The following is a 25,590-nucleotide window of genomic DNA, read 5'->3' as shown; positions in this document are numbered from 1 at the left end:
ATTTTCCATCTAATCCAGAATATTCAACTTTCCATAACACCAATTTCAGCATGTCCATCCTCTGCTTAAATGCTTCCTAATATGTGCAGACTTAAGTCTAACTTTCTTAAATTGGTACTCCTCAGTTATCTGAATATATTATTTTGCCTTCAGAGAGAGAGCAGATCACGTGGTGTTAGGAATGTGTTCAAGTTTAAGCTGATCAGCTTGTTTGGATTTCTTGACCTCTTTTAGCTTCAATTTTCTCATTTGTAAAATGAGATTAATAATAATACCTACCTCTCGAGATTGTTGTGAGCATCAAATGAATAGTGCTTGTGAAAGCACTCTGTAAGCAGTCAACCCTGTAAAATATAACAATAGTGCTAGCATTTACTGAGTACTTGTATGAAATGCCAGGTAGTATACTTACTCACTAAACCTCACAGCAATCTAGGAGGCCTATTCCCATTTCCATGTTACCAATAGGATAACCAAGTACATGTGGGTTACACAGCAGACAGTGGCAGAGTGGAGAGGCCAGCATGGGCACTGTGGCCCTAGAGCCCATGCTCTGACCACTCTGCAGCTCTACCATCAGACATGATGGCAGCCTGATCCTAATAAAGAGGCACCCATTCGGGCTTCCATGCCAGTTCTCCCTTCTCAGTGTTTCAGAACATGCCATGCTTATCCCTACCTCCTGTCCATATAACCTCTCGTTCCTTCCTTTCCGCAGAGCCAAATCCTTCACAGCCCAGTTCAGCTCCCACCCTTTCAGCAAATCTCCCTTGACCGAAGTCCCTATGGAAACCTCCGTTCATCTCTCGTCAGCAGCTCTCACCCGGCCCTTGATGGCACCTACCGTGTATTTGCATTCTCCATGGGCTCCTGTAGGCCAGAGGGGTCGGATTCCTTTGTTTCCCCAGCATTGAGCACAATACAAGGTGCTCCATGAATATTTTTTGAATAAATATTATCTAATTTGGTACTCTCCAAACTTACCCATTTATATGAATTACTTGGAGCAATTGTTATACATACACATTTCTGTGCCCTAGCCTGGACCTGCTGAATCAGCTACTCCAGAGGTGGGTGGAGCCAGGGAATCGACAGTGTAATAAGCAACCCAGGTGACTCATATAACTAGGCAAGGTTGGGAAGTGCGGGTCTAATTCAATGGCTAGTCACCAGGGGAAGACACCTGCATGTCCTGGAAGCTTTTCACACCAGGCAAGCCCATTTCCATCTCCACCCATCTCAGAGATTCTGATTCATGAGATCTAGGAAGGGTTTTGAAAAAGTTTCTTAGATGATTCTCATGTTTCCCTTTCCCACCCCAGCCTCAGTTAAGAACCCGTTTCTAATCGCTTCATGTATATGCACTGTGATTTGCAACACCCACGGCCACCGCAAAAGAGACTAAAATATTGATGGTAAGCAATCTGTGTATAACCTTAACCCAGCACAGTGCCAAGGACATGATGGTGTTCAACAGGAAATTCTTTAGTTGAATTACAAGTTCTATTCCTTCTCCTTACCCATACCCCATTTCCCACCTAACTCGCTTTGACCCTACCGTGTATCCAAACCTGCTCTTGGTTTAACCTACTTGTGTCTTTTCATTTGCCCACTTAGCTATCTCCCTACACTGGGGTCCATGGAAAGCGACTTCAAAACCTACCCTCGTTGGATCCTACGTCGTTTCAATGAGCGCATTCTGATTTATTCAGACCATTGACGTAAGCCCTGAATCACATTTGAAGCACGTCCTGGCTGCCAATAAACCTCTGCCCTTGCCCTTGGTAGTGATATACACCCAACAAGATCAATCCTACTGTAAGTGAATCACGGGTAGCCCTGTGACATGACTGAGTGGACCCACGAGGTCTGCTCACCCAGAAAACATCTCCCCAGCAGACCTGCCCAGGTGCCTAGGATTTCTACCATGACAACTACACATTTTCTTACCCTCAGAATAATGCAAATGTAACACAGGGCATATGAACACCCATAAACACTCGCTCGCTTATCCAGTTAGCTCAGAAGAAGGACACGAGAGTAGAACATGGGTCTGGTCAGCTTTGATAGATGGGCAGGGACTCCAGCAAGACACTTTGAGATATGTGTATTTGTGACCCAAGGTGTGTGTAGAAAAGGGCAGAGCTATCTGATGAAGCTGGGAAAGGGAGGCCCAAGACATGACTCATCACGTAACACTTTTTCTGAGAGCATAGGTATGAAATAGGACACTTGCTGATCATTCGGTTCATAAAATTTCTAACTTCATATCCTCCCTCCACCTGGTCATTTTGAGATGCTGATACTTGTTACTCATTTGGTTTCTTCATTTGCCCTCTCAGACCCATTCTTACTTCTCTTCCTTGTCTCTAAGATCCTTTAAACATGCAATTTTCCCTTAGGCCCTGACTTTTACTCCTCCAACTCTCCTTGAATGTGAGATGTGTCGTTGGTAAAGAAGGAAAAGACAGAGGAAAAGGACTTCAACTTAGAATTCATCATTTGTTCCGTAGTTGATGTGTGTGTGTGTGTGTGTGTGTGTGTGTGTGTGTATGTGTGTGAGAGAGAGAGAGAGAGAGAGAGAGAGACTAATTGATTCTTGATTCTGTCTTTTCCTTAAAGAAAACTGGGAGTTCTCTGTGTTATGTAATTGTATATGAGGTTTGGATTTATTTCTTTTCTTTCCCTTCTTTCTTCCTTTCCTTTCCATCTCTCCCTATTCCTTAAGTGGCCTTGGATCACAATAGAGGCTGAACAACCTGTCATTGTACAACATGCACACTAGCTGCCAAGCTGGCTGCCAGCTTTGGTCCTGTTGTGATCAAGAATGGTTGAGTTACAAAGCCACTGGAAAAACCAGTTTTCTACAGGAAATAGAAATTTATTAAAATCAGAACTCTCACATGGCATGGCTGTTGGCCTGAGAGCCAGCTCAGCCAGGCTGGAAGAGAAGGGACGGCAGGTGTGATCTCCCTGCCCCAACTCGGGGGCCTGCAGAGGCCGCTGTCACACACATGAAAGAACCTCCGACCCACTCCTCCTGGGACACCAGAATGTGGCTTCCTACTCCCTTTAATTCCCAAGTTTCCTGGGGCGTGCCAGTTGTGGATTCTGGCCATTCGTGGGCTCCCAATCTATACGTCAACTTACCTCTGATCCACTTGTAGCTTTTCCCAGCAGAATAAAATGTTCAGAACTTTCTGGGGTCCTGGGTTCTAATCTCAGCAGAGTTCCTTAACTCCTGAGCCTCAGTTACGTCATATCTCTAAAGGGAAACACCCCTACCTCATGAATTGTGGGCTTAAATGAAACAATGCCCCATAACCGTCTCTCCTCCCACCCAGCACTGGGAACGCCGACAAGTGGCCCTCTCCCGTCACCCACCGGTTTGGACACGGCTTCAGCTCAGGGCCTAGGGCCTGGCTCCCTAGCCTTCATTCTGAGTGTAACGATGGCTCACAGTTACTCAAGTTCTACTTGGACCAGTAATTGTTCTACCTACTTTAAAAACATGAACTCGTTTAGTACTCCCAAATATCTGAGGTGGCTGCCACTCTTGTCTCCCCCTCACAGACAGGAAACCAGGGCACAGCGAGGGGAGTCACTTGCCCATAGCCATTGTTTGCTGGTGGTCAGATGCGCGTCCAGGAGGTTTGGCTTCACAGCCGAGCACTCTGCTGCGCTGCAGACCCAGAGCTCGCTCTTGCTGAGGGAGGGAAGTTCTGAATACATACTTTCGGAACGTTATGCGGTGCTGGGAATCTGGGAAACAGGAAAGACAGATACTGAGGAGCAACAAGGACCAGGGAGAAGCAGCTGAGAATGTTCTTCTGGGGCAGGGGAGTGAGGGCATCTACGGTCAGCCTCTTGCCGGCATGAAGCGTCTCAAAGAGATTAAGACAAAAGTCTAGGGGCTGAGTCCACCGCGTCTCCTCACAACCCCCTCTCCTCTCTCTCCAGGCTCTCTGCCTAGTTCTGACTCCTAAATTGTCTGAACAGCTTTTGGGCCTGATTCTCTTCCTTCCTCTTTCCACCATTTTCAGACACAGTAATCGAACTTGACACTGTGAAGCACCTTATATATACTTCACTATTTAACTCCAACAGCAAGTCTATGAAATGGGCACTATTATTTTCTCTGCTTCATTGAGGGAGGCTCAGAGAGGTTAAGTAATTTGTCCCAGGTCACATCTCACAGCCTGCAGAGGGAGTAGCACAAGTTTGAACTGAGTCTGGCTCACTCCAGGACCCAGCTGTATCCATCTGAGATCAGATTAAAATGACCCTGGAAGGAAAAAATAAAAGTCAGCCAGCCTGTGGGGATTATCAGCAACATCCCATCGCATCCCAAATTGGTAAAGCCCCCATCTCAGTGAATGGCCCCACTACCTCTCAGGCCAACCAGAAACCCTGACCCCCTCCCCAAATCTAATTCATCACCAAGTCTGGTGGGTTCAGCCTCCTGTGACTCCATCAACTTGCTGTCTTCTCTGTGCTCCGCCCTCCATCACTTCTCACCCGGCTGCTGGCTCGAGCAGGATCCGGCCCCTGCCTCGTTCTCTCACCTCCCTTTTTCGCCTCTTGCCCATCAACTCTACAAAACAGTTACACTGAACTACTTGGAGGTCTTCTCGGGTGGCATGTCCTGTCACCTGTCCCACGCAGGTCGCTGGACATACTGTTCCCTCTGCCCGTGCACTTTTCCACAATTCTCCTCACTGCCCGGCTAACTCCACTTACTCTCCAGGGCTCAGCTTAGATGTTATTTCCTCTGGGAAGCTTTTCCTGAGCCCCCAAGTCTCAGTTAAGGGTCCCGGTAACGTCCAATCCAGCTCGAACTTCACCCATCCTACCACGTCCGTCCACTCATTTATACTCTCCTTTAAGTTATAAGCTCAGTGAGGGCAGGGTTGGCCACTATCCCCAGAACTTAACTCGATAAATGTGTTGAATGAAAGAATACATGCATGTATCAATGTTCTCTGGAAAAACAGAACCAACAGGAGGTACATATATACAAAGAGATTTGTTATAAGGAATTGGCTCACAGAATTACGGAGGCTGGCAGGTCCCAAGATCTCCCAAGGGTGAGTCAGCAAGCTGTCAACCAGGAGAGCTGATGGTGTAGCTCCAGTTTGAAGACCAGCAGGTTCAAGACCCAGGAAGAGCTGATGTTTCCATTCAAGTCCAAAGGCAGGTAAAATTCTCTTACTCAGGGGATGCTCAGGCTTTTTGGTCTATTCAGGCCTTCAACTGGTTGGATAAGCCCTACCCACATTAGGAAAGGCAATTTCCTTTACTCAGATGACTGATTTAAACATTAATTTCATCCAAAAACAGCCTCACAGAAACACCCAGAATGACTGACCAAATATCTGGGCAACCAGTGACCTAGTCAAGTTGACATGTAAAATTAACCATCACAATACATGAATGAGTGAATGAATAAATAAACAAAAGTATGAGTGAATGGTTTCACCGTTCTCCACGGGTCCCCAGCTAACTGTATGCAACTCCCTCTTCCTACCGCGCAAAGTCACCGCCATTGGTCAGCAGTGGGGAAAGTAAGATCTAGACTTTTAGCTCCTGAAGAATAAAAATGGAGTGTCTGCTCTTCTGGTTGTTCTCTGCTATGGCTGCCACGTTCTCTTTCACTTGCGAACATATTGACTTAAACTTCAAAAAAGTATGAGGCCAACCCCCGACTCCCACCTCAGTCCCACCCCACTCCAACCACAGCTGGGAATGGCGATCACTGCCACAGACGGGCCACATCCACTCTGCTACACTCCCCCTCATTAAACAAGAGGAAAGGTTAAGTAAGCAACAAACAGAAGGGAGGTACCTGTGCACACCAGTGAGAACACCAGGATGATCTGTCCCCACCACGAAAGCACTGTTGATGCCTGCCTGCTTCTGGCCCTCTGTCCACGTGGTTGCATTACCAAGGGATTTTTAATAAATATTCAAATATTTATTGTGTGTCTGCCACGTGCCAGACACTGCTCAAGGCACGAGAGACAGAGCAATGAAGAAAAGAGACAAAATCTGAGTCTCTATGGAACACAAAGGGAAGATAAATCTCTGGATCTGGTTATTCTGATTACTAAAAAATCAGTCTATTTATATTATCACATGAAATTGCTTACTTTTTACCAAATAAACAAAGAACCTGCTCTTGGCAGAAGAACGTGGGACAAGTTGCTCCCACTCACCTAGCACAGACCTGCCCTTTCATACTTCGAAGGGCGTAGTATAATTACTACGGTATTTCCTGCACCATCCCTAGTACCTAGGACAATGCCTGGCATCTGAATGAACAAATGAAGACTTTCTTTGTTGTAGTGGAGAGAGGTTTATATTGATTCGTCTACCCTATCTGCAGTAGATTGCAAAAACGACCACAATTCTTCCCTCCTCCCTGTAATCCAGCCCTCTGTAATATGGCTTTGCAGCCCTTCCCATTGAGAGATGGAGTCGATTTGCCCTCCCCTCAAATCAGGCTGAACTCGTGACTTGTTTTGACCAATAGAATTTAGCAGAAGTAACGGTGCACCAGGCCTCGAGAGAGCCTGAACACATCCACTCTCTCTCTGGAAATCTGTCCAGCTGCCATGTAAGTGAGCCTGAGCTAGTCTGCTAAAAGAGGCAAGGCAAGATGAAAAGCAAGGACAAGCTAACCCAGGTGGGGTCCCCCGGACCACAGACCTCACGTGAGCCAGATGCTGACTGCAGATGCGTGGGTGAGCCCCACCGCCACCAGAAGAACTGAGATGCTGAGCCTGGCCCAAACTGCTGATACGAAGAATCATGAGTTAGGGGCCGACCAGGTGGAGTGGCGGTTGGGTTTGCGCGTTCTGCTTCAGCGGCCCGGGGTTCGCTAGTTCGGATCCTGGGCACAGACTCACTCACCGCTCATCAAGCCATGCTGAGGCGGCGTCCCATATAGAAGAGCCACAACTCTACTACTACGATACACAACTGTGTACTGAGAGAAAAAAAAAAGAGGAAGATGAGCAACCGATGTTAGTGCAGGGCCAATCTTCCTAAAAAAAAAAAAAAAAGGAACTATGAGTTAAACAAGTGGCTGTTGGTCTGGGCCACAGAGTTTGAAGGTAGTTTGCTGCACAGCAAAAGCTGCCTGGTACACTGCTTGATCGCTTCCTTCTGTGAGCGACAGTCGACTCCCACACCCTTGTGGACGTCAGCATAGACACAACGGGGATACATCTGTCTGCAGAAACAGATCACCCTGGTCCATAGGAGACTGCACCTGTGACCTGACTCTAGCACAACCTTAACTGACCAATTTTCGCAAAATTACGAGCTGGTGTTTTAAAGTGCAGACATTCAGATTTTTCTTTAAATTCACATATCTCTTGTTAAATTGGAAGACAAATTAAATTTAAAAGACTATATGTATTTGGATCTAAATTTCCCAAACTTCTCGACAAAATTCAGACATTTTTTTTCCCATTTCCAAATCTTTTACTTTAATAGTAATGAATTGTGCGTTTATTCACGTATTTACTTTTGCCAGAGTGAGATAGGATACCATTTAGATGCTCTGACTGACACCAGACAGCATGTTCCTTGGGCTCACTTCCACGCAGCTGTCTGAACATTCTTTAGATTTTCTTTGATAAAGTTCTCTTTTAATTTTTGGCCAAATTAATATAGTCAATCCAAAATTTATGATAAAAAAGAATTCTTGCACTTTTCTAGTTCTCCTCTTTTTACAAATCAGACTTTCTAATACGGGGCAATGGCACTGGACTTATTTTATCACTAAGGTGACCACCTGAGGGCCCAAGGCTGGAGGGACTGGACGCCTAAGCCTCAGGATGCTCTAATTTGTGGAGTGAGATCAGTTCCGTAGCTCAGAGCCTTTCTGACATGTCGGAGTCTTGAATGCTGGACCCACTCCCCCAGCTCCCCAGCTGCATGACACTGTACTTTTCTGCTCGCAGATAATTACCTAAACTGCTCTTGACGCGAGCACCTCGTTCTCCCAGGCTCTGTCTAGGTCTCCTGGATTCTAGTGCTGCAGTTTGTACTGGATGCTGACATTAACCCACCTCTTTCCGGGGCCAGCCTGGGTCCGACCGTCCCTGACTGCCACTACCTGTGATCTAGTGTGCTATGGTCTAGGCACACCCCAGCTTGTGACATGCCAACAGACTGTCTACATCACGGACACCTACAAATTCTGAAGTACAGACTGGGCCTCATCATCCCACAATCCCCTCATTCTAAGCTATTTTAATGACTGAGAAGATATTACTTCAAGAAGGACCCCGTATTAGAACGCTTTCTATATCTGCTGGTTTCACAGAAAATGGTAAAAGCCCGTGTCCAGGGCACCCAGGGTATTGGTGACTTACCCAAATAAATGCCGAGAATTTCTGTAGTCCTAATTGCCTGACTCTCTTCTGCTTCAGAGTGAGTCAGACATTTCCGCAAGTGCAGAAATATAAAAATATGAAACGCAGATTGATACATATAATCACCCCTTCTCTCCCTTATCAATGAACATATGTTAAAATGTGATGAAGGATATTGTAAACTTTCTATTGAATCAATAATAAATGAAAAAATGAATGCATGGGTAAATCACATTATTAACAGTACTGACAAATGTGCTAGCAGTTTTGTTTTCTAGCGTTGAAGACACTGCATCATCTTGGGGTAACACTTTGCTCTGGAACAGAGGTAGCCGGCAGCATCGCTCCCCTTTCCTTTTCTCCCCTTCCTCCTATCCTAAACACAGAGGTGAAGTCTGGAGCTTTAGCAGCCATCTTGTAATCATGAAACAAAAGACAGGAAGACCAAGGCCTACACGCTAAAAATGGCTGAGTTGAAATACAGAAAAAGCTCGGTCTTTGCTAGTATCATCGCACAACTAGCTGGACCATTGCCAGCAACTTCTCACCTCAGGACTCCTTGTCTTGTAAGAAAAATGAATCTCTATTTCTTTAATCGTCTACTAGGTCTTCTGTTATTTGCAGCTGAATATGGGGAAAACTTTACTTCTAGTGGTCTCACAACATGAGGAATCAGAATTATAATTTGAACATTTTTGAACATTAAAGTAATATTATCTTATTAATAGCCTTCATTGGTGACATAGACTGAGGTTTATATTAGACATATTATAAATTAATCATTATATGTACACTTCACCAGAACAATATCTTAATGATGTAGTTTGACTTCAAAATGGATAGCAACTTGTGAACACATCTATTATATATGATCTTCTCCACTACTGGTTAAGAGAAAACATTTTTCTCTATCAGGAAAGCATTGTTAACACGAGCTAGTTGTTGAGACATGCAAAAACGCCTCAGGAGATCAGACTGGATGTTGCATTTATTGAAAGAGAATTCAGCTTGTAAATATAATCATCCTTTGTCATCAGGTGACCGCTTTTCCTCTGGATTCTAGTCTGAAAAGTGAGATGAAGAGTCAGGAAGAGGATTTGGACATTGAGGCCATGACAAAAAGTGAAAAGGGCTGGGGTTTGTTAGTGGATAGTGGAAGAGTATGGAACACTGAAAATTAGCCTTCAGATCAATCATGGGATATTGTTCAGAACACGAGAGCCAGCTGCTCTTTCTCTTTTATGATGAAAACTCCAAACTAAGTGTGCTTAGGCTTCTGCATCTCAACTCAGAGCAGTCAAAAAGAACTCCCTCCTGGAAGGTGAATATTGAATATCCCTCTGGGAATGGAATATTTAGAGAAGATTTGGAGCTCACTCTCTGGAGACAGTGGCTTAAATTTAATTCCGGGTCTCCAAAGACAAAACAAAACAAAAAACCAATTAAATTCTGGGTCTCCCTACACCCTTTGTTAATAAACAAACAGAGATGCACAGGAGAGGGTCCCCATGTCCCCCACCCCACACAGCGACGCTGGGCCTTTACTCCTCAGGGACATCCACGGCCTGTGAGGGAAAAGGAAAGGGACAAAGGCCGTCCAGGTGGCAGGCAGGCCCTGGAGCCTCCGGGCCCTCCGCCAGCCCCTGGAGAACTTCCTCCCTCCCTCCCTCAGGTGGCTGCCCTGATGTCTGGAAGTCATTAACCAACCCTGAGCTTTTCTGGGTCTGTCTCTGCCTCCTCGTCTCCGGGAGGGTGGCGTCTGTGTGGTCCTGCCTGAAGGCAGTGTGGGGACCGACTGCTTTCTCCAGGCTGCTCTATGATTTTATCAACGTGGGTAATTTGTAAGCTCTGGGTTATTTTCCTCTGAGTAAACCTTTCTTAGTACTGAGGAAACATCTTTCTGGGGAGGGAAAGCAAAATATTCCCACTCTTGTAAAATGTTCCTGTGCCATGCAAGCCTGTAACAGCCTAACAAGACCTGTGCCTGCCTTCCAGGGAAAATGTGGAGCACCCTGGCTGGAGTACAGACGAGCAACCGACTGGCGCCCTCTGGAGGGGACGAGGAGTCTAAACAACAACGCAAAATGTAAAAACCTAACTCTGAGATCACAATGACAAATCCAAACATTATGGGAAATTTTTTAAACTGGAATTTCCTGCTTCTTTTCTCCTCTCTGCTTCTCTGAATGCACCTGGCCTTGCACAAAGTGGCTGGGACTCACGTTCACACAGGACCTCAACTTTAGACCTGACCTGTCTCCAAATGAGGCCAGGCACTCCGTCCTGGGGCCTCCTTACACCACGTGACGCCCCGTGAACAGACGGCACCACTTGTGCCGTGTTCATCATATTTGAAATAAATCTTGGAATTACACTGTGTCTCAAAGTGTCATCCACTGATAATTTCCATCAAAATCACCTGGAGTATTTAATAAAACTGCAGATGTGTGGGCTTCAGTTTAGGCCTTCCGAATATGAATTTCTTTCATACCTCATTAAAATAGTTACTGGAAGAAAGTACAATTTGTTTTTTATTTTATCAAACATGTATATAGCATTTATTGTGGGCCAGGCACCGTTCTGAGCACTTTACAAATATTAACATATCAATGCATTAGGTCTTCTCGACAACCATAGGAACCTAGGTGACATCATTATCCATCCCTAACTGGTCAGGAAACCAAGGCGCAGGAAGGTTAAGTAACTTGCCCAAGGCCACACAGCCAGTAAGCACATGGTGGATCCAGGCCTTCTGGCTCCAGAGTCTGAGCTCCTAACTGCATCCCCCGCTGCCTCTCTTAGGTTAAATAGTATGAAATATTCTCAGCTGGAATTTTTTTTTCTTAAAGAAAACACTTCTATTTTGGCCTTCATGTATTTTTAGTATATTTTTTCTGCTTGCAACCAAAAATAGAAAATATGAATATAACTATAGCCAGATAATGAAAACATTCTGATATGTTAGGGAATGTTCTCATTTCCTTGAATATAGCAAGGAGAAATAGCAAATAGTCATAGTAATGAATACACACTGAATATTCACTATGTTCTATGCTCTAAGTAATTTATTTAATTTTTTGGACAATTCTAGAGATAGGTACTACTGTAACATATCTGTTAAAAGTAAACAAATAGAAAAAGATATACCATGTTAACACTAATCAAAAGAAAACTGGAGTGGTTCTATGATTATCAGACAAGTAGATTTCAAAGCAAAGAAGGTTATTTCATAATGATAAATGGGACCATTCCTTAAGAGAACAAAATAATCTTAAATGTTTACAAACCTAATAACAAAGCTTCGAAATAAATGAAGCAAAAACTGATGGAACTAATGGGAGATACAGATTAATCCACAATTATAGTCAGAGAGGTCAGCATATCTCTCCCAATAATTGATAGAATGAGCATACAGAAAATCAGTGAAGATATAGAAAACCTGAGCAACACAGTGAACCAACTCAACCAAATTGACATTTATAGAACTATCCACTCAACAGTAGCAGAATATACATGTTTTTCAAATGTACACAGAACGTTTGTCAAGATAGCTCATACTATGAACCATTAAACAAGTATTAATAAGTTTAAAAGGATTCAAACCATAGACAGCACGTTGTTTTCCCACATGAAATTACAATAGAAATCAACAGTAGTAAGACATCTGGAAAATTTCCAAATATTTGCAAAGTAAATAAAACACTTTTAAATATTATATGGATCAAAGAAGAATCAAAAATAAAATTAGAAGTATTTTGAATTGAATTAAAATGAAATTATAACATATAAAAATCAGTGGGAAGTGGCCAAAGCAGTATTTAGAGGGAAATGTATAGCACTAAATTCCTATATTAGGAAAGAAGAAAGGTCTCAAATCAATAACCTCAGCTTCCGCCTTAACAAATTAAGGGGAAAAAAAGAGTCAAACCCAGAGTGAGTAGAAGTCAGGAAATAACAAATATTATAGTGGAAATCAGTAATATAGAGAACATGAATTAAACCATAGGCTAGTTCTTTGAAATCAATCAAATTGATAAACCTCCAGCCAGAATGAACAGGAAAAAAGAGAGAAGATATAAGTGGCATAACCTCTTACAGATATTAAAAGAAAAATAAGGGGATATTATGAATTACTTTATGCCAAAAAATTGTACCACTTAGATGAAATGGAAAAATTACTTGAAAGATGTAAACTACCAAAGGTCACTCAAGAAGAAATGCATAACCTAAATAGCCATAAAGCCATTTAAAAAACTGAAATTGTAACTAAAGGTAATCCCACAAAGAAAACTCCAGGCCCAAAAGGCTACACTGGTGAATTCTACCAAACATATAAGGAAGCAATAATACCAGTTCTACAAAAACTCTTCCATAAAATTGAAAAGAAGGAAATTCTTCCTAATTCATTCTATGAGGCTAGCATTACTCTAATACCAAACCTAGATAAAGACGTCTGAAGAAAACTATAGCCAATTTCCCTCATGAATATAGATGTAAAAATTCTAAACAAAATATTAACACATCAAAATAACAGCATATAAACCATGACCAAGTTGGGTTTCTCCTAAGAATGTGAAGTTGGTTTAATAGTAAAAATAAATAAATCAATGTAATTTACTATATTAGTAAACTGAAAAAAGAAAAATCCTATGCTCATCTCAATAGACACAAAAAAAATCTAGCTTCCATTTCTGATAAAAACTCACAGTAAATTAGGAATAGCAGGAAACTTCCTTAACTGGATAAAGAGCATCTCTGAAAAAATCTACAGGTAACATTGTGTTTAATGACAAAAGTCTGTCTTGCAACAAGACAATAGGGTGTCCACTTATACCACTTCTCAATATTATACTGAGAGTTTTAGCCAGTGCACTAAGGCAAGAAAGAGAAGTAAACGCATCCAGATCAAAAAGGAGGAAGCAAAATTGTCTTTATTTGAAGATAGCATGATTGTTCATGTAGAAAATTTGATGGAATCTACAAAATAGCTGCTAGAAGTAATACAGGAGACTATGTTGCAAGATATAAGATCAATATGCAGAAATCAACTGCATTTCTATACACTAGCAAAGAACAATTGGAAATTTAAAAATAACTCTATTTACAACACCTCCAAAAGTATGAAATACTTAAAGAAAAAACTGACAAAAGATATTCAACACATGGACAACTGAAAATTACAAAGCATTGCTAAGAGATGTTAAAGACGACCCAACTAAATGGAGAATTCATGAGTGAGAAGACTCAATATAGTTAAGATATCAGTTCTCTCCAATGATCCATTGGGATCCATGCAATCCCAATCAAAATCCCCACGTGATTTTTTTGTAGGACGTGATGGGCTGATTCTAAAATTGACATAGAAATGTAAGGGTTTTAGAACTGTAAAAACCACTTTGAAAAAGAATAACAAAACTAGAGGGCCAGGATTATCCTAAGATATAATAAAACAACAGTAACCAAGACAATATGGTATTGGAGTAAAGATAGACAAACAGATCAGTGGAACAGATAGAGAGTCCAGAAATAGACCTACACATATATGGATAACTGATGTTCAATGAAGGTACTAAGATAATTCAGTGGAGAAAGGATAGTCTTTTCAACAAATGGTGCTGGAACAACTGAATATCCACATGGAAAGAGAAAGAAAGAAAGAACAAGAGAGAGAGAGAGAAGAGGGAGGGAGGGAGGAAGGGGGAAAGGAGAAAAAAGGAAGGAGGAAGGGAGAGAGGGAGAGAAAGAAAAAAATACACGCAAACTGGGATCCATTCTTTGCACCATATACAAAAATTAACTCAAAAGAGATCACAGACCTAAATGTAAAACATAAATTGTAAAGTTTCTACAAGAAATAATAAAGGAAAATCTTTGTGACCTTGGATTAGACAACAATTTCTTATAACACCAAAAGCACAATCTATGAAAGAAACAAATTGATAATTTGGACTTTATCAAAATAAAAAACTTCATCTTTTTGAAAGACACTGTTAAGATAATGAAAAGAAAAGTGGTAGACTAGTCACTAGTTTGCAAATTATATATCTGTAAATCATTATCTGATAAAGGACTTGTATCCAAAACACACAAAGAACTCTCAAAACTTAATAACAGGAAAAAAACCCAAACCAATAAAAAAAAATGGGCAAAAAATTTGAACAGATCCTTTATCAGAGAAGATATAAGGATGGCAAATAAGCACATGAAAAGATGATCATCATCATAGTCTTTAGGGAAGTGCAAATTAAAACAACGAGATACCACTACACACCTTTTAGAATGACTAACATTTAAAAGATTGATCATACCAAATGTTGGCCCAGCTTAAAACAAGAAACACTTAGGGGCCAGCCTGGTGGCATAGCGGTTAAGTTCACATGCTCCGCTTCAGTGGCACAGGGTTCACAGGTTTGGATCCCGGGAGCGGACCTACGCACTGTTTGTCAAGCCACGCTGTGGCGGTGTCCCATATAAAGTAGAGGAACATGGGCACAGTTGTTAGCCCAGGGCCAGTCTTCCCCAGCAAAACGAGGAGGATTGGCATTGGATGTTAGCTCAGTGCTAATTTTCCTAACACAAAAACAAAACAAAACAAAACAAGAAACATTATCTCGTAGTTTCCATGGGTCGGAGTCCACGCATGGCCTAGCTGGGTGCTCAGGATCCCACAAAGCTGCAGTCAAGATGTCAGCCACGTTGTGTTCTTTTCTGGAACTCAGGCCTTTTCCGAACTCACATGATGGTTGACAGATTCAGTTTCTTGTGGTTGTAGGGCCAAGGTCCCTATTTCCTTGCTGGCTGTCACTCAGAGGCTGCTCTCAGCTCCTAGAGGCCGCAGGCAGTTCCTGGCCATGTGGGCTTTCTCACCACATGCAGCTTACTGCCTCAACAGCAGCAGGACCATCTCTCTCCAGGCCGCTGAGATGGAGTCTTACATAACGTAACATAATGGTGGGAGGGACGATCCCACCATCTGGGTCATAGTCTATTGGCTAAAAGTAAGTCACGGGTTCCGTTCACACCCAAGGGGAGGGGACTATACAGAGCACGATTCACCGTGGGTCATCTCAGGGCGTATCTGCCGCAGCAGCTGTTTTATTTCTACTCGTCTCAAGGTGGAAACAATTCAAATGCCCTCAACAGGTGAATGGATAAACAAACTGGTATATCCATACTGTGCAACGCGACTCAGCAACAAAGATAAATGAATGATACACACAAAACATGAGTAATCTCAAAATAATTATGCTGAGTGAAAGAAGCTAGACAAAAACAAGTATTTACAGTGTTATTCTAATTATATAAAGCTGTAGGAAATGCACACTAATCTACAGTGACGGAAAGCAGATCAGTGGTTGCCTGGGAAGGAGAATCGGGGGCAGGACATGCCCGGGCGTGAGAGAGGTATTACAAAGAGGCAGGAGGAAACTCTTGGGGGTGACAGATACGTTCACAATCTTGATAGTAGTGATGATCACAGGGGTGCATCACATATCAAAACTTATCAAATTGTACACTTTAAATAGTTCAATTTACTATATGTCAATCATACTTCACCAAGCTGTTTAAAAAACTTAGCATCTTCTTCCAGAATCATCTCTCTCAAGGTATTCTTGGCTTGTTAATAGAAGCTTTCCTTTTTGTTATTTTTGAATTCACCAATTTGCTAAATTTTCCAAGTTTATTTTTTAACATTGGATTCTAAGTCAGTGAGACAGGAGCTTTTGTTTGCGGTGGTGAAATTGTGGCAACTGTTGATATGTGGGTCTTGTATTATGAAATATCTCTAAGAGGGAGTCTATTCAGTTGGCTTACATTTTGAAGGTTAAGTGGGAGAGTCAGATGGGCAAACAGACAATTTCAATATAATATAACTGCACACATGTGCACACACTCTATGGAAGCGCGGGGTGAGGGAGAGAAAGACGTAGCCCAGCCTGGGGTGGGTGAGTGGCATGCAGAGACTGTGGAGAGGGTGCCTGAAGTGAGTTTAGGGGGTGAGTAGGAGTTTGGCAAGTGAAGAAGGGAAAAGGCATTCCAGGTAGAGAAAGTGGCATGCGTGAGGGCTGGGAGGCAGCCAAGAGCATGTTACATGTGGGGACACATAAGGAATTTGGTAGCATTAGGCATACGTTGTGGTGGATGAGGTTGGAGAGGGTGGCTGAGGGTTGACATGAAGGGCATTAGCATTTGGACATTATCTATTAGGCAGAGATTCTCTGAAGAATTTTAGGAGATGAATATGTCATCAAAGGAAAGTATAATCCCATCTATTGATGTAAAGGCTTCATAATATAAAGTGATGGCAAGGAGAGGAATGAGAAGATGGATTAAGACAGCTTAAAGACAACGTTGCAAGTCCTGGCGATCAACTGGCCATAAGTGAAAGAGAGAAGTCTATAGTGATCCCCAAGTTTTTATCCTGGGATTGTTCCATTAACTGAAAACAGAACACAAGAGGCAGAAGGAGGTCTGGTGGAAGTGGGAAGAAGAGAAAGAAATGAGTTCAAGTTGGGCAAGTCAAGTTTCAGATGCATGGGGAACGTTGAAGTGAAGCTGCCTTTTAAGGTAGGCAGAAAAAGCTCAGAGAATAAGAATATGTGTGAGCGGTGAAACTCTGATAGTGGCAAGATTGTCCTAGGAAAACGTGTAGAGAAGAGTATTGGGCGGGAACCCAGAAGAACCTTTCACCAAAGGCTGGGGCTAAAAGGGAAATCCCTCCTTAAGATCCGGAATGAATGGTCAGAGGCATAGTGAAGGTAATGAAATAAACCATCCTGTCCTACTGACCAAAGTCTCTATTCCAAAGACTTGTTCTCTACCCCTCCCCTTTTTACCCTCAGGTCTTCTGTTGCAGGAAAAGAAAGCAACATATGCAACTTCTTTGTCCTGAAAGAGATCAGATTAAATAGAAAGGATAACAGACAACACGTGGCAGCTGATATCAAGGAAATGTTTTTGGTTGACTGTCATGGTCCTCTTGGGTTTAATTTATTGGTGACTGCTGTTAACCTGCTGACAATCCACAGGTTTGTCCTAAAAAACCACGAGAGAGGAGTCAGAGGCCTGGCCGCTGTTGGTGTGATCATCAGCAAAATGCATCTTTCCACTACATTCTACAGTTTCACTGAGGAATGGGATGGACCATTCACAATGGCTCTTTTCATTGGGTATAGAAAGAACTCTGTTATCAAGTTGGGTGAGGGTCGTGAAGTTGGCTCTTGGCTGTATTTTGGCATTGATAAGAGGGGGAAATCTAGGATAGTTGCCAGAATTTTATGGTTCTGGTTGTTGGGGCCTTATTGTCTGAACCACCACAGGCAGACTTGGAAACATCTAGGTAGCCAGGAAGTGCCCAGACACCAGAGTACTTATAACAGAGATTTTTGCTTTTTTATAGAAACTAAAATCAGTTATAGAAATGAGAGAGAGACGTATTTAATAACTAGATCCAAGGTCAGGAATGTCTAGACAGACAGACAGGTAGATAGATAGATGGTTAGATAAATAGATATAGATATATTTATGATGTTTGTGGGGAGAGCTACACACATAGCTACCTATGTGTAGGTAGGTAAGCTTCAAAACAAGTCTCCCTGAAGGCAGGGCAATGAAATTTAAAAAAAGGGAGAGAGAGAAGTGATTAATACTAATGTCAATTATAGCCTAGAGGCCCAGTAAGATAAGGCATCTGTGAATTTTGGCAATATGGAAGTCTCTGGCTATCCTAGTGAATTTTAATCAATTAGCATAAGCAGAAGATAGATTTTACTGCGCAGTGAGTACAAATGTGAAGTGAATTAAAGAAACAGAGCAAAGGATAGAGTATTATTAATAAATCTGACAGAGAAAATATGAATGATACAGCATTGAGGGAAGTAGAAATGCAGGGTCAATGGTGGAGACATATTTTAGAATAGGAGAGAGCCAAGCATATTTGCAGGTGGGGGAACACTGCAAAAAGAGAGGAAGAAAATAAAGATGCAAAAATATGAGGGGATGGTTAGTCAAGGTCGAAGAGAAAGCAGAGCACGTATGCATTCTGGGAGAAGAGAGAAGAAAAACATTGGTGGACAGGTGGCATCTCATCCCTTGAAGATGGAGGAAACAAGACACTACACCAGGCAGATGTAGACAAATGTATAGATCCCTCCACTGGGGTTAAGGTCCAGCCTCTGAAGCGCCTGAGTGCTCCCCTCCCATCTCAGCCTCCTCCTGACCCACATCCTGCCTGCAAAAACTTGCATCCAGCAGCCTAACAACTTTGTGGATATAATACCATTGATTGAAATACCACAATGAACACCCCGGACCTGGCTAACTTAGGTTCAAACAAGGAAGTAGAGCTCAAAGAATTCAAGGCAACATATTCATTGATTTGTACTTATCTTTCTAATTTGTATTTGCAGAGAGAGGATGAGACCAACGTGAAAAAAATGGAATTCACGTTCTGAAAGCCTTCCAAAGTTGCGCCATGAAGCTGAGCTGTGGTTGGGCTGTTTATTTTTTAAGTCCCGGAGCATTAGACTCAATCTTCTAGAGTATTTGTATTGAGAGTGTTGGTCCAGGCGACCAGATCTTCCACTTCTTTTTCCCATGACTCATTCGTGTTATCATCATCTGGTGAAGATTCGCACTTCCACCCCTCCTCTGTTTCATCAGTCCCTATGAGAATATCTGCTTCAGTCTGTGAATCAGGAAAAATTTGAACTGTAGTGGGAAACATGAAAAACAGAAATTTAATAGACATGGCAGGAAATACAATAAGAAGAGAAGTGTGCCTGCATTTGTAGCATCGTGCCTATGATCACGTGAGTGAGTGCAAGCAACATTTTCAAACTTTCTAAATTTCACATTTTGTAATTGACTTTGTCATAAATCATTCTTTCCATTTGGGTCAATCTTTTTATGCTTTGTTGGTTCATTCATTTAACATATATTTACTGGGTCCCCACTACATGCCAGGAGGTGTGTTAGGGAAAAGGTGTCCACGAGTGCTCCAGCAGTACGAGGATGAAGCCCTGTGTCCAAGGGAAAACAGACCCAGACTTTGAAGGAGGAAGAGCGATTTCCTAGACAGAGAAGGGCCAAGGAGGGAGGTCAGGGCCCTTTAGATGGAGGACACGGCACACAGGAGGCACAAAGGTACAAGAGGACTTGATGGGCTTGGAGGTGATCAGAGTTGACCCTTCAGTACTCACACCATGCCAGGTGCCAGGCTAAGCCGTCTACTTGTATAATATTATTTAACTTAGACACAATCCTTGTGATGGGCAGGTATTATCATCCTTATTTTACAGATGAGGAAACTGAGACTGAGTGACCTGAGTAACTTGACCAAGGACATGCAGCTACTAAGAGTTGATCCTAGGTCCTTGGATCCAGAATCATGGTGTCAGAGTGCATGGAGAGTGCAGTGGAGCTGGCTAGTCAGGCTGAGGCCAGATTAGGAAAGCCTCGTATGGCATGCAGAGGAGTCTCATCTTTCTTGTATAGGTCTTGTAAATAGGGAAATAGAGGGGTTACATTTTTAAAGAAGAAAATAGATACAGTATATTTCTCAATACTTCCACTCAGTGTGGGGACTTGCTTTCCAGGGATGCATCCTAATTAGTGCTATGTTCTGCTCCCTCTCCAGCCCCACTGCATTCTCCTCCTTCTGTGTAGTTGCCACCTGATTCATTGCCTACTTGGGTTCCAGGACAAATTCTGTTGGTCTCATATTTCCCTAATTCCATATCAAATGAACCTTGTAATATTCATTGTCTTCTGGCTGTGCTATAGACAAGGTGGTGAGGGAATTTTTCTCTTGGTCTCTTTGGTTTATAGAAAGATGTATAGAGAAATTGGAGTTTAGACAGTTGCCATTATCCTACGAGAACCCTGAGGTCTCTGATGATCGAGTTTTTATTTTTGTATTTTAATATTAATCTCTAGCTTTCATTAATTTAAAGCTGAATTCCATCTTTCCCTTGAGAAAACCTTCTACTTTACTTTCTATGAACACATCACTGATAGACTAACTCCAGTTCTTTCTAACCATGTTTGGGCCTTTCTGAATTCACGTGCTTTTGGTTATGAGAAATACAGAGCCCAACCCAAACCAGTTTAAACGATAGGGAAGTGTCTTATCTCGCAGGAGAGGAAAGTCAGAGGCAGGCCAGGAGTGAATGGTACAGTGACCCAACAGTGTCACTAAGGACAAGTTCTTTTCACTGCTCTGCTTTGCCATCTTTGGGTGTCTTCACCTTCAGAGTCACAGCAAGAGAGCTGTGGCCATTCTAGTACATCAGACACGGCAACATCCAGAGGGAAAAAAGGGTCTTCTCTCCAGGGTCTCATTTTTAAGAGTAGAACCACCCCCTGAAGCCCTCAGTAGATTTCCTCTCAGGCAGGATCATGCCACTCCCTGCTCTTAAACTAGTCGCTGACAAGGGAAGCGGGATTACTGCAGTTGGCTGACACCCATTGTTGGGGTGGAATGAATGTTGGGAGTCAATCACCTTGACTGTTTGCCCCCGTAGTTTCTGCTCTGTTAAAAAAACTCCCAAGAAGCATCAAAAAACAAATCCTGGCTAGATTAGCAGAGTATAATGCAAAACAAATACAGCAAAGTTTCCCTATGACAGAGAAAAAATAAATATTATTTTGAACTTCTTTCCTTCATAAAATCTTAAATACTATAAATCCCTCTGAGAAATCTTGGATTTACTGATTGGAATCAATAATAATAACTTCGTTACTATGTTAAAATAAGTTATGAAAACAAATTCTAATTGCCTTATAGTTAGTATGCCTTTCTTGGGATGGATCCTGGAAACTCTGCTTCTTATTTTTATTTTAGTCGAAAATAATTTGGTTAGTGAAGATATTAAAATTTGTTCTAACTGGTGGGCTCTGATTATTGCCAAGTGGTTTATTTCCATTCACTTCTGTATCAGTCTGAGTTCAGTGAGGAAAACAGAGCCGCTACAAGTGATACAGGAATGAGGGGTTTCATGCAGGAAACAGGGACTACACAGGTGTGGGAAGATCTAGAGGAGTGCAGCTGGAGAACTGGGAAAACTTCCCATGCACAGACATGAGTGGGAAAACCAGGAGTCCATGGGGAAGGATGAGGGGCTGCACTCAAAGCAGGACAAACATTATGAGTTCATGAGATTTCTGTGGCACCATCATGTCTGTAAAGCGAGAGTTTGTGAAGAGTTGTGTGAAATTGGTGTGTCTGAGGAAGCTGCCGTGCCCAACACACACAACTTCTCAAGAATAAGGGCATCTTCTTCCCTCCTGCCTCGTAAGTCTCAGGAGAATTTTTCTCATTGGCAAACTATGAAATGCTAACCCTCCCTACAAAAGAGGAGCACAAAGTTCGTTCCTTTTCCAACTGAGGCATACTTCCCTTGGATGTCCTAAGACCACTATTGCTACATGCTAGACAACCACAAAGTCTCAGTGACATTCAACAACAAGCATTTGTTTGAGTCACACATCTGTGGGTCAGCTGGGGATTGACTGGCTGACTTGGCTGGGGACGGCTGGGGAGCTTGGCTGGGGAGGCTCAGCTCTATGCCTTTCGTCTTTCTCTGTGCCCAGAGGGTAGTCCAGGCATGTTCTTGTGATGATGGCAGAAGGGAAAAAGAGCAAGCCAAATTGCACAAACCCTTCCCAAACCCTGGACATACCACATCCACTCATACTCCATTGATCAAAACAAGTCACGTGGCAAAATTCAAAGCCCAGAGTCAGGAGGTACATTTTGCCCATGAAGGTGGAACACAGTCGGGGGTGATTATTTCTGAACAATAATCTGATTTACCACAACCTCTTAGATACAGCCTCTTCTCTTAGCAGTGAGATTAGATGTAAAGGATAGTCCACCCCATTTCCAAAGAGGATAAGGCTCAGCACTGGAGAACTAATCAGTTCTGGACATTCCTTAAAACATTCTCTTTTCCGGCTCACCTCTCTATTTCTCACTCATCATGAGCTTGCTCCCCCTTTTCCAAAATCAGAGCTGCTAAAAGCATGACAACTCTAGTTCGTTCTATCCTTCAGTCACTCATTCATTGACGGGCATTGAATGGCTACTGTTTGTCAAGCACTTGCTGCAGCAGATTGGGACATAAGCAGCCCCTGCCCTCAGGAGGTAGCATTCCATTGCAGGAGACTGGCAGTAAAGAGACTGCATAACACAGCCCATGTCGAGGACAAACTCTAAGGGGGCTTGCCATGATCCCCACATTCTAGTGTTCACATCTTTGTGTAATCCCATTCCTTTTCAGTGTGAGTGGGACCTGTGACTTACTTCTAATCAATAAACTATGACAAAGGTGATGGAATCTCACTCCCAAGACCATGTTATAGGACATAAAATTCCATCCTTCTATCAGACTCGTTCTAAAGACTCTCCTTGCTGGCTGGAGGAAGTAGGATGCTATGTTGGGAAAGCCCACATGGCAATGAACTGTCGGCAGCCTCTAGGAGCTGAGGGAGGTCTCCAGCACACAGCCAGCAAGAAGCCAGGGCCTCAGTTCCAAGGAGAGGAGAAAATGAATTCTGTCAACAACCTTAGTGGGCTTGGAGGCAGATCCTTCCCCAGTCAAGCCTCCAGATGAGAAAGAAGCCCAACTGACACCTTGATCGCAGCCTTATGAGATCCCAACCAGAGGATCCAGCTATGCTGTGCTGGACTCCGGGCACAAAGAAACTAGGAAATAATAAATATGTGTTGTTTTAAGCCATTAAGGGGTGGTAATTTGTGACACAGCAATAGAAAATTAACAGATAATAGGCATGATAAAAGTGCTATGATAGCCCACAGGGAAAGCTTCCTAGAGAAGGTAATACCTGAGCTGAATCACAAAGGATGAGTGGGTACTAGAAGGGAAAAGTAGGGAGGGAACGGTGTTTGAGTGGAGTATGAGAAAGCATAGCATACTTCTCAAATTTTTTTTAAAATGAGGAAGGAAATAAACACTCATGACCCACCAGGTCAGCGTGGTGTTTGAGGTGGAGTGGGAGAGGGGTAAGAGATGTCACTGAAAAGGCAGACAGAGATTAGAGCATTAAAGACTTTGTCGTCTCAAAGAGTCTAAATTTTATCCTGAACGAAATAGGAAACAAAGGATTTTAGACTCGGTAAAAACATAAGCAGATTTGAGCTGTAGAAAGCATTCTGACAAAGCATGGACAGAAACTGTTGCAATCATTGGCTTAAACAAATGATCTTTTCCTCTGGTGAAGATGGTGGGGATGCTGGAGGATAGAGACGCAGAGAGGAGTAGAGAATTCATGGAGGAAGAAGGAAAGGCAACATTTCCTACCAGTCCGTGCAGGCACCCTGAAATCTGGAAGAAGGAAGGGGCGAATAGAGAAGACCGAGGCTGGTAATTCAGAGGAGGAGATCTGAGTGGTACCCAAAACAAGGAGGAGGAAGAGAAGTAGAATCTGAGGCAGGGAAAAGAAAGTCAGCAAGACAGGAGCAGGACCTGACGGATCACTGAGTGAAGGTCCTTGCTCACGCCTGGCATTGATGTGCTGTTGTGCTTAAGGCACAGGGGACGGGAAAAGCAGTAACTAACAGTGAGAGCACTTTCCAGTTCATACATGGAGTCATTTAGTCACAAGCCTACTGTGAGGTAGGGCAGGATTTCGAAGCAAATATTTACTGAACATCTTCTGTGTACCCAGTACTAGTGAGGATGAAGAAACGGAAGCTCAGAGGTTGAGTTTCCCATAGTCACACAGACCTGGTCTCTACACCCAAGGCCTCTGACCCTGAATGTCTTGCTCTCCCCTCTATACTCACTGATTTCTAAAAGTTATCAGCTCTCTCTGCCTGCTCAGGACCCACCCTTGATCCATCCCAAATCTTTCTTTGAAAAACATTAATTTTGAAAGGAGCACCAAAAACAACTCAACTAATGTTATTCCTTTCTTTTCAGCCATATTTGACATATCTCTGAATCGACAATGAGTTTTAGGGATCAGTTTATTTAGCGTTTTGCTTGTTTTACATGCTTTCACACATTTTGAAACTTAGCCTTAGATTTTCAAATTGCATATTAGCCTATTAGAGGGTAGTAAGCCTCAAAGTATAAGTAATCAATTTTTTTCAAATCTCCAATTCCTAGATAAGTAGTTTAGTGAATTTATTTTGTTAATCAGAAAGAGTTAAAGCAACTTTATATTTTTTTAAATTTTATTTATTTATTTTTCCCCCAAAGCCCCAGTAGATAGTTGTATGTCATAGCTGCACATCCTTCCAGTTGCTGTACGTGGGACGCCACCCCAGCATGGCCGGACAAGCGGCGCATCGGCATGCGCCTTGGATCCAAACCCAGGCCGCCAGCAGCAGAGCGCGCGCGCCCAATCGCCAAGCCACTGGGCCGGCCCTAAAGCAACTTTAAAAGCAGAACACAAGAGGGGCTGGCCTGGTGGCGCAAGCAGTTAAGTGCGCATGCTCTGCTGTGGCGGCCCAGGGTTCGCCAGTTCCGATCCTGGGCATGCACCGATGCACCACTTGGCAAGCCATGCTGTGGCGGCGTCCCATATAAAGTGGAGGAAGATGGGCATGGATGTTAGCCCAGGGCCAGTCTTCCTCAGCAAAAAAAGAGGAGGATCGGCAGATGTTAGCTCAGGGCTGATCTTCCTCACACACACACAAAAAAAGCAGAACACAAGATTAGGTCTCACATGTTTAAACTTATTTGAACTGAACAAAAATTTAAATTTATTATTATGACTAATATTTTAGGCTTAAAAACAAAGCAAAACAAATAGGCTGAACTCAATTTACTTGGAGCTGGGCAGAGATGAGTTCTTCCGGTTGGATAACTGGCTTTGTAAGGCCTTTTATTTTCCCTAGCAAGCCGAGCCACAACAGCAGCACACCTAGAGTAAGAAAAAAGAAATTATCTCATTTCCCAGATGAACTTTGGGAAGCATACATTACTTTTAAAAAATCAAGCAAACAAATCAAATGAAACAGACTAGCAACGGGCTTTGAACATGGTGACATTCTGAGTACTGACTAACGCGATGGCAAACAGAAATTATCCGCATACATGTTTTCCAACAGAACAGTAGTTAGCAAAGCAAACAAACATGGTGTAAGATTAATATTGTGAAAGTAATAAAAACATCATTTGGTAGAGCAAGTCGGATTCGTTTCCTAGGGCCTCCACAGCAAATTCCCGTGTACTTG

At 42.8% G+C, this 25,590-nt stretch overlaps 1 protein-coding gene across 2 annotated transcripts in view; it reads right to left on the bottom strand.

Annotated features, from left to right (window-relative positions):
• Positions 1 to 18,912: 18,912 nt before the first annotated feature.
• Positions 18,913 to 25,590, bottom strand: part of UBE2U (ubiquitin conjugating enzyme E2 U) — a 59,691-nt gene continuing 53,013 nt past the window's right edge. For both annotated transcript variants that reach the window (XM_058537035.1, XM_058537036.1), the window contains exons 9-10: positions 25,183 to 25,277; positions 18,913 to 19,094 (exon numbers count right to left, since the gene is read on the bottom strand). In XM_058537035.1, the coding sequence (XP_058393018.1) occupies positions 18,913 to 19,094; positions 25,183 to 25,277 (277 nt within the window). The remainder of the gene's footprint in view (positions 19,095 to 25,182; positions 25,278 to 25,590) is intronic.

The sequence above is a fragment of the Diceros bicornis genome, chromosome 4 (assembly GCF_020826845.1).
Source record: "Diceros bicornis minor isolate mBicDic1 chromosome 4, mDicBic1.mat.cur, whole genome shotgun sequence".
In the NCBI taxonomy this organism is placed as follows: domain Eukaryota; kingdom Metazoa; phylum Chordata; class Mammalia; order Perissodactyla; family Rhinocerotidae; genus Diceros; species Diceros bicornis.
This window is presented reverse-complemented; position numbering and strand designations above follow the sequence as displayed.